This window comes from Lampris incognitus, chromosome 13 (genome assembly GCF_029633865.1).
Source record: "Lampris incognitus isolate fLamInc1 chromosome 13, fLamInc1.hap2, whole genome shotgun sequence".
NCBI lineage: Eukaryota > Metazoa > Chordata > Actinopteri > Lampriformes > Lampridae > Lampris > Lampris incognitus.
This window is the reverse complement of record NC_079223.1, coordinates 24,210,626-24,219,475: the sequence shown is the minus strand read 5'-3', so window position 1 is coordinate 24,219,475 and position 8,850 is coordinate 24,210,626. Positions and strand designations below refer to the sequence as shown.

Here is an 8,850-nt window from a genome sequence, read left to right as displayed (position 1 = left end):
ACTATATGGGGATAACAAATGCCACCAATGATTAGCACGGCCCATTATAGATGTCTACCTGTGCCACTCAGAGTAGAAATATAGTGACAGTGTTGTTTCATCCTGAGACCATCACTGATTGGTCAATATACTATGTACTATTAGACATTTTCAAATCCCATAAAATGAAAAGAAAAAAAACACAAAGATTTAACTTTTTCAGGTGACCCATATCCCGTTAATGAATCATCATACCAGTCGCCTCCATCAAAGATGCTATAAGATCTAAATCTGAATGTCTGGTGCTGGATACAACACCTCAGCCTCTCTACATGACGCATGACAGCCGTCACTGGACAGGTAGCTTATTGGTAGGAGGTTGGTTGCTAGTTGTAGTGTTGGTGTTGGTGTTGGTGTTGGTAGTGGGGTTGGTATCGCACCTCCCTGCACTGTTCTCCACCCTACGAGAGGAGGAATTGAGCGGGCTCCTCTTCAGAACCTTGTTGGCCAACTTGCTGCAGGTCTTCTTGTACTGGTGGCGCAGAAGGGAATAGACGAATGGGTCGCTTGCTGCCTTGCTGTAGGCCAAACATTTGGACAGGACACCCCAGTGAGGGCTTATGGGCCCTGGAGTGAAGAGCTCCACAATTCTGCCTCAAAAAAAAAAAAAAAAAACACATTGAAAAAGAAAAAAAGAAAAATCATGCACTGTGGGCAAAACACAGCAATTGTGCCATTTCATAGATCAGTGTCGCTGGAGTGGAAAACCAATGAAGCTAGTGAACTCCCCGAGTCTCGTAATATTCTTTTTTTTAAATGTCAACATGTGACTTCAGTAAAATGCCATGTCCATGTTTGGCAATGTAATGTCATGGCTGGTATTATATCATGTGGTTTTCTTTTGCTAACTCCTATCAATTAAAGAAGGTTGCACCACATACCAACGCTTACTTTTGTTATTTTTCAGTCGTTAGTTATTTAAGCAACACAGAACGACAAGGACGCTGTTTTTCATCGTAATTTGGCTTGTTCATGAACCATCTGGTCCCCTCTGGCTTGTTCATGGCCCACAGTCTCACCATCATATGTGTTGACTCTTTCTGTCTCACATTCAAATTCAAATGGCTTTATTGGCATGACGTAACGATGTACATATTGCCAAAGCAAGGGTTTAAACATTGAAAAAAGACAAAACATTAATTGGAAAACATTATTGAAAAAAGCATACTACAACAAAGAAACACACCACAACAAAGAAACATGGTGCAAAACAAAATAATATACTGTCATTGACTATAACAGCAACAACGTGTGTCAGGTGACTTGTCACTCACCGTCCCTCACTTTTTGGCCGGCAGCAACATAGACTGCCGCTAACTTACAGCTCTTTGGGTCTTCCCCTAGTAGGACTGGTAGTTTTTCTTCATCTGACAGGTTGAGAAAACCTTGCGCTATTAGTTCGAATTGTTTAAAATGTGCTTCTCTAAGATGTTTAAATTTTTCACATTTGGTGAGGAAGTGTAGGTCTGTTGCAGGCTCACCGAGGCTGCAGTGACAGCACAGCCTTTGCTCTGCAGGGAGCAGGTTTTCCTGTGTCTCCCCTTTTCAACAGCAAGGCTGTGCTCACTCAGTCTGTACCTTGTCAAAGTTCTTTTTAGATGTTGATCAGCCACCATGCTCAAATAATCTGCTATGGTGTACTGTCGATTTAGAGCCAGATAGCGCTGCATTTTGCTCTGTGTTTGCCAATAGGTGATGTAGTTTCGTTTCATAATTTGATTGAGTCTGATTGGTGATGTGTTCTGTTCTTGAGCAGTGGTGGTTGGCCAGTACAGGGCGCTGGGGAGCCGCCCCCTTCAAATATCAAGGGGTGAAAATCTACGTAAACAGGTTAAATGTAATTTAGTTGTATAATGCAAATAATTATGAAATAACGGTGCTTTTCAGTCTGTGGGCACCTGTCAGCAGCCATTAAATGTTGGTTCCAAATTATATTTGGTTGATTTCTGTCTGAATACATACACTTCCTGGGTGAGAGGCGCCGGCCAAACGATTCCTTATGTAAGCCCTCAAACTTTTGGCGAGCAGGTGACCTGAGGCTGCTGTCTAATTAGTTTCTTCAGATTTTCCATGGGGCGCAGTTCTGTGCACCCCAGACACTTCCACTTTTATTGGCAGCGAATTGGTGTTGTTTTAATGTTTTTTTGATCTAATGTGATTGGACAGTTCTCGTGGCTGTCAATCATGTTCACACCCACCACGACGCCTCATCTCGACTGTCAATCATCCACCATCTATGAACCCTGATAAAATCTATAGGCTACATTGTCCTTCTTAATAACTCTGTGACTGTGTGGACATTAAAGCAGCTGCCGGGTGTGCTGCGCCAAGGTAAATTGTGCCCCCCCCCCAAAAAATTTTTTAGCACCAGCCGCCACTGTTCCTGAGGTGTGTTAATGGAGCAGGTTTGTGCTCTCAGCCTCAGGACCAGTTGGGTAAGGGGGTTCCTATTACTATGTAGGGCTTAGTGATGATACGAGAGGGAGTCACTTAGTTTTAGATGTGTCCAAAAGTTAATTGCTCTTTTTTGTGTTTTTAGTATTAGTTGGTATTGGCCTAATTCTGCCCTGCGTGCATTGTTTGTAGCTTTCCTCTGGACATGTAGGAGAATCTTACAGAACTCTGCATGCAAGGTCTCAATGGGGTGTTTATCCCATTGAGTAAAGTCTTGTTTTGTAGGTGGGCCCCACGCCTCACTGCCATAGAGTGCAATTGGACCAATAACACATTCAATTAATTTTAACCAAATTCGAACTGGTATTTCTGTTTATATGTATATGTGTGTGTGTGTGTGTGTGTGTGTGTGTGTATATATATATATATATACACATTATGGCGTAGAAAGCCTGGCGTGCTTTCCCTCTCATCTCATGAACTGCTTCGTTAAAATGTCTAGTTGAACTTAGTTTTAATCCTAGATCGGTGTAGTGTGTGCAGTACTCTACATGTTATGTACCAATTGAGAATTTAGGTAGAACATCCTGAGATCTGGGTCTTTTTTGAAATATCATTATTTTGGTCTTTTTGGGGTTCACTGTCAGGCCCCAGGTCTGACAGTAATGTTCTAGCAGATCCAGGCTCTGCTGTAGGCCATCTGCTGTGGGGGACAGCAGAACCAGGTCATCAGCAAAGAGTAGGCATTTCACCTCCTGATTGTGGAGACAGAGCACTTTTCTAGTATAGTAGCCAATTCATTACCATAGCTATTGAAGAGTGCAGGGCTGAGGTTACAGCCCTGACGAATGCCTCACCTTTGGGTGAAGAATTCTGTTCTTTTTTTGCCAATTTTTATGCTGCACATGTTGCCAGAATACATTGATTTAATAATATCATATGTTTTACCCCCTACACCACGCTCAATAACTTTGTAGAATGGTCCTGCTTGCCAAATAGAATGAAAAGCTTTTTGGAAGTCAAGAAAACAGGCATACATTTTTGTTTTATTTTGTGTTATGTGTTTATCAATTAGGGTATGTAAGGTGTAAATATGATCGGTTGTGCGGTGTTTTGGTATAAATCCAGTTTGGCTTTTGCTTAAGCCATTGTGCTTGTTAAGGAAGTTCAGAAGTCTGGCATTCATAATATGACAGACTTCTGTACTTCCTTACCAAGCACAATTTCTTGAGCAAAAGCCATCTGCTACTACTATTACACCCCCTCTCTCACCACCTCCATAAACCTCCTCTTTGACCTTCCTCTTTTCCTCTTCCCTGGCAGCTCCATATTCAGCATCCTTCTCCCAATATACCTAGCATCTCTCCTCCACACATGTCCAAACCATCTCAATCTTGCCTCGCTTGCTTTGTCTCCAAACCGTCTAAGCTGAGCTGTCCCTAATGTGTTGACTCTTTCTCTACCAGCACTATAAACAGTTTGTGACAGTTTAGCACTAGCTAATGCTAAGACTGATGCTCATGACAGTTAACAGTACAGCATCTGAAGAATTCAGTTATGCTCTGTCTGTCTCTCTCTCTCTCTTGGTCTCTCTCTCCCTCTAACATTCCTCTGATTGCAAAGGTTTCTGTAACATGGGGTGGAAATGTGAAGAGAAAAAACTAGCAATCACATTAAGCAGAGGAGGCAGTTAAAACTCCAACTACGTCACAAGATGGAGCTAGCTGGAAATGCATATTACTATCAGTGCTCACTCGTCACTGGGTATGTTCATGTTAAAAGCCACATAAACATATGTAAACATTTAAGTTATTCTACCTTTTGAGTTAACGGAGGGGACCAGATATGTTTTTATGGAAAGAAGGAGATAAAGAACTGTTGGCACACATTCGCTTGTAGTCATTGAGTCAATTTGTCAATTTCCACCCCTTCACATCTGCTCATCTTTTGATGATACTTGGTGTAGAGTACATCACACACACACACACACACACACACACACACACACACACACACACACACACACACACACACGTCACATGCTGTGCATCACCTTGTGATGACATATGGGGTGAAGCACACCACAAATGTGCCAATGAATGTGCTGATCTTCTTAGTGGCCCTTTGCCTCCTCCGTCTCTGTTCATCAAGGCATTTCTGACGCACACTGCCAAAGGACACAAAATACTATTATCGACTTAAGAGGCATCATAAATGGTACAGGTACAATGAAACAAGTCACTCGTGGATAATAACATGGTCACTGAGGAGATGCAAATGGTAGTACATTGGCCACTATAAGGTGTGAGGACCGAAGCTGAGAAAATTCCAAGTTATGCACACATCTATTATGCCGATGCAAAGTTTCATCCCAGCGTTGACTTGACTAAAATGGCTAAAGTGATTGCAGATGGATAGAATAGGGAAACTAGTGATGCTTAATAATGAAACGGGCAGAGTGCCAACACATCAGTGCCAGCCAGCAAAACAATCCAAATTTTTAAATCTACAACCTATTTTTTAAATTCACATGTAGCTTGACTACACCTTCTGTGTGTATGTGTATATTTCTATGTACTATATGGTTTATATATATATATATATATATATGTAGATGATTGCTTATGGCATTAAACAGGCTTGTACTGTCTCACAAAGAATTTACTTGACGTTGCTCCTTATTTGTTGAGCACTGTCCCTACCGTTGAGTGTTTCTTTTAACAAAGTTATTCAAAAATATACACTACATAGGTTATAGAATATGGCGTATAATGTGTTAGTGAAGGCAATACACAGAACATGTTTGCTTGTGCTGTTGAGGATGAGGCAACTCTGCTGTCAGAGCAGCTGTTTGTGACGGCAAACCGGGTGTCTCCTGATGGTTTATGAGAGCCAGTGTTGAACAGGCCACACATGCTACACTGCCATCTAAGAATTGCTCCTCCGTGTGCCTTAGAGCACCAGATCTCTGGTGCTGAGACATTAGTACTCAAACGTGCATGTCCCAATTTAAGTACTGACAAGGGTCTGAGAGTAAGAGAGCGTGTCAGACTTTGTAAACTTTACAAGCATTACAGTGTGAGACACATATCAACCGGTGGATTGAGACGAATGAAGCCGAGTGATCGTTTTACCTGGGATGAATGTCGACGAGGAGCACCAGCGTCTGCATAGTAATGACGTCTATGCGCCTGCAGTGAAACCTCGCCACTTTGAGCACTTTCAGATATGTCACGCACAGCACGATCAAGGTGAGAAGGAAGGTGAGCGAGTGCAAAACCACCGTGAAGACGGCGAACTGCGTGCCGGCGCCGCCGCTCGCGCGGGCGTTGCACAGCGTGCACGACGCGTAAAGTTGATGGTACCCGACCCAGGAGAGGCAGGTGGCCACCGCCGAGAAACAGAGCGAGTGTATCCACATGTAACCCAGCGCTATGACCGCGTCCCGGTGCCGGATTCTCGAGTGGTAGCTCAGCGGAAACACAACCGCCACCCATCTGTCGATGCTCAGCGCTGCCATGCTCAGCATGGCGTTGGTCGTGAGGAAAGTGTCGAGGAAACCCACCGTCTGACACAAGCCGCTGCCCCCCGGGTGGCTCTCGGTGATGAGTCCGGCCAGGGTGAGCGGCATGTTGGACACCGTCAACAACAGGTTGCAAAACGTCAGGTTGAGGTTAAAAAGCCCGGGCACCTGCTTGCGGATCTCCGGGCTGTACAGAAAGCAGATCAGCACCACAACATTGGACAGCAGTGACACGACGATGATCCCCAAAACCAACGCGGACGCAGCGACGTCCGCTGTTTGCATGGTGTGGGGGGGTGCGGGGGGGGGGTGCTCGCGTCCCGTTCAGATTTCTTGGTTTTTGTTTGTGGCGTTCAAAGTCCTGCTGCCGGCTGTCATCGTCGGCTCGAGTTATGGCACCCAGGTCCACCACACTGACAACGCTTACCTTGTCCAGGCTCCAGACATCCTCCACTGGACGGGGGCGCGTTGCCTCAAGTCAGCTTCCACGGCCAAGTCACAAGAGTTTCCCAGATGGCATGCTGACCCCAAATAATGTATTTATTCGGAGGTACATTTACATCTGGGTAGCGATCAAATCCTCGCTGAGCTCCTTGGTGGTTTTCAGACAGCACCTCTCGTGCCACTGCTTCGCAAAAAGCGCAGGGTGGCTTTAGCTTCGTCGCGCAATTGCGCATCGACTTGACGGACAGGTTCACAAACGCACAGTAAAGTCTGGCCCGGCCGCGCTTATGGTCTGTCGGTCCTGGTCGACGCCGGGGCACGTCCTTATCTGCCACACTCACGTGAAGCCAAACATAGATTTTTTTTTGGAGTAAAAATAGAAACAGACGCTCGATTGCGTCGTCGGCGGTGGGACTGATGTCGCAGACGTCAGGCGGAGACAGAATAGTGGTGTTCTGCGCTGCGGCTGCGGCTGGGGACTCCTTATGGAAATCACACTCACGGAACGTCATTCACAGAACAACCGAAATATCACATAGCGTGTTGTTGTTGTTGTTGCTGTTGCTGTGTCAAACCATTTCTTTATATAAATGATTCAGTAAATTAAATTATTCCAATTTTGCAATTATTACACTGTTCTCTCCCTAACAAACAACGTAAGAAACAACAAAGGATAAAATTCATTCAGCAGCTCAGATACAATATCAGCGGCAGTGGGGATAAAGTCGACTTTATCAGTGGACATGCTAAATTCCCAGTATTGCTTGGAAACCGCTTTTCCTGATGCTCAGCTGGTCCACATTCGATGGCCATGGACCAGATAGATATACAGTTATATCACCGCCTCCAGGCGACTGAGGGAGAAGTACTTGTGGATGAATCAGTGTATTGGAATATGTGCAGTGTGCATATGATTGGCCATTATGACCAGACTTTCTGTGAATTCATTGTTAAGAGCACACAAGTCAGAAGTGCTCAGAAGGAACACATGATAATCAAGCATGGCCCGCATTGGAGCATTACCCATTCTCTATTTACCCAGAAATTGCTGGAAACTAAACAACTCATATTTAATTCTGATGCATAACCCCCCCCCCCAGCTTTTGTATTGCTGCCATATTTATTTTAATGTGCAGCGCATCTTATGGTTGCAACCTTTCTTGTGTTTTTGCAGTCAAGCTCCAAACAGATGTGTTCATAAGACGGGTTCCACTTTTTACTACATGCAACAGTGAATTAGCGCCATGAACCGAAATTCAAAATTTGTTCCTTTTTTTCTGCTGTCAAAGTGCACAGCTTGGTTCAGCAACCATTAGATTGAAAAAGAGGTCAGTAAAAATTGAATGCAGTGTCAAGTGTGGCTATTACTAGGTAGTAGATACTGCCAGGTGTTGCTATATTGAATTACTTAAGTTTAATATTTGTTAATGATAGGTTACAGCACCTGTATATATCTGAAATTCCATGATGTCAAAAAGTCACCAGGCAGCTGAGAACAAATGTAAATATTATTTTTAAAGTACAATATGACACAAATCTGGAGTTTTGTCAAAGACTGGAGCAAGATGGCAGGTCAACAGATCCTTCAGGAGATATTGTAGTAGGCTAGTATGCAACTACTTGATGCTGGAGTCATTGTCCTATCAAAAAATTGCCTCTGGGTACATCTTACATTTTCTCATTTAGCATGTGCATTTATAGAAAGCTAATTACAAGAAAGTCAGCAATTAGCAGATATATTCATTTGTCAACCTGCAGCAAGCACATTAGAGTACTCCGTAGAAATTAAATTATAGCAAAGAGTATATGTCATGCCAAGTGCAATTACTGTACTGTAAAGCACACAACAGATAGATCCCCAATAACAATTAATATGGGATTTAAATGACAAATTACATGGACAATGTCACAAATCACTGTCACAGTCACAGTTTAGGGACCATCAAGGATTAAGGTAGGTATGGAAAGGTTTTTTACGCTCTTTTTGATGAAATATGCAAGTCGACAGCCCTGTTGGAAGACAGGAGTTCATTAAACCACTCAAGGCCCAGGTGAAAGAAATGTCTGGGCCTAGAGCTTAGAAATGAGCATAGACAGTACCCCCCCTCCCCCCGAGTTAGAAAAAGAGGGTGAATAGGAGTTAACATGTTAACATTGCAGTTCCTTGAACTGCCTAGAAAGCCCATGGTAAGGTTTTGAACTTCATGCAGGCAACAACTGGTGATGGGAGAGGGGATGTGTGCTGTCTTGGCAGGTCACACTGTTCTGGCCACAGCATCATTGTTCTTGTTGTTGTTGATGTTGCAAAGTGTTTGGATTGCATGGGCTGAAAGACGATGAGAAGTGCATCGTCTTTTTGAGAGACAACATGGTCCTGGACCAGGTGCCGCATAGCATGCTCTGATAAGTGTTGGTCAGATCTATCAGATGTTATACAGAGCAAAGGAACA

At 43.8% G+C, this 8,850-nt stretch overlaps 1 protein-coding gene across 1 annotated transcript; it reads right to left on the bottom strand.

The window, feature by feature from the left end:
- Positions 1 to 328: 328 nt before the first annotated feature.
- On the bottom strand, positions 329 to 6,241 carry gpr26 (G protein-coupled receptor 26). The gene is made up of 3 exons (XM_056291413.1): positions 5,568 to 6,241; positions 4,487 to 4,600; positions 329 to 629 (listed from the first exon to the last, which is right to left on the bottom strand). The coding sequence occupies exons 1-3, from the start codon at positions 6,239 to 6,241 to the stop codon at positions 329 to 331; spliced, it is 1,089 nt and encodes a 362-aa protein (XP_056147388.1).
- Positions 6,242 to 8,850: the final 2,609 nt, after the last annotated feature.

Bases quoted from the DNA above. Each gene is read 5' to 3' on its own strand.
- gpr26 (XM_056291413.1), bottom strand. From the start codon at position 6,241: ATGCAAACAGCGGACGTCGCTGCGTCCGCGTTGGTTTTGGGGATCATC. The intron at 4,601-5,567 runs GTAAAACGATCA...GTCCTTTGGCAG, and splicing joins CTCGTCGACATTCATCCCAG to TGTGCGTCAGAAATGCCTTG. The intron at 630-4,486 runs GTGATGCACAGC...TTTTTGAGGCAG, and splicing joins ACCCCATATGTCATCACAAG to AATTGTGGAGCTCTTCACTC.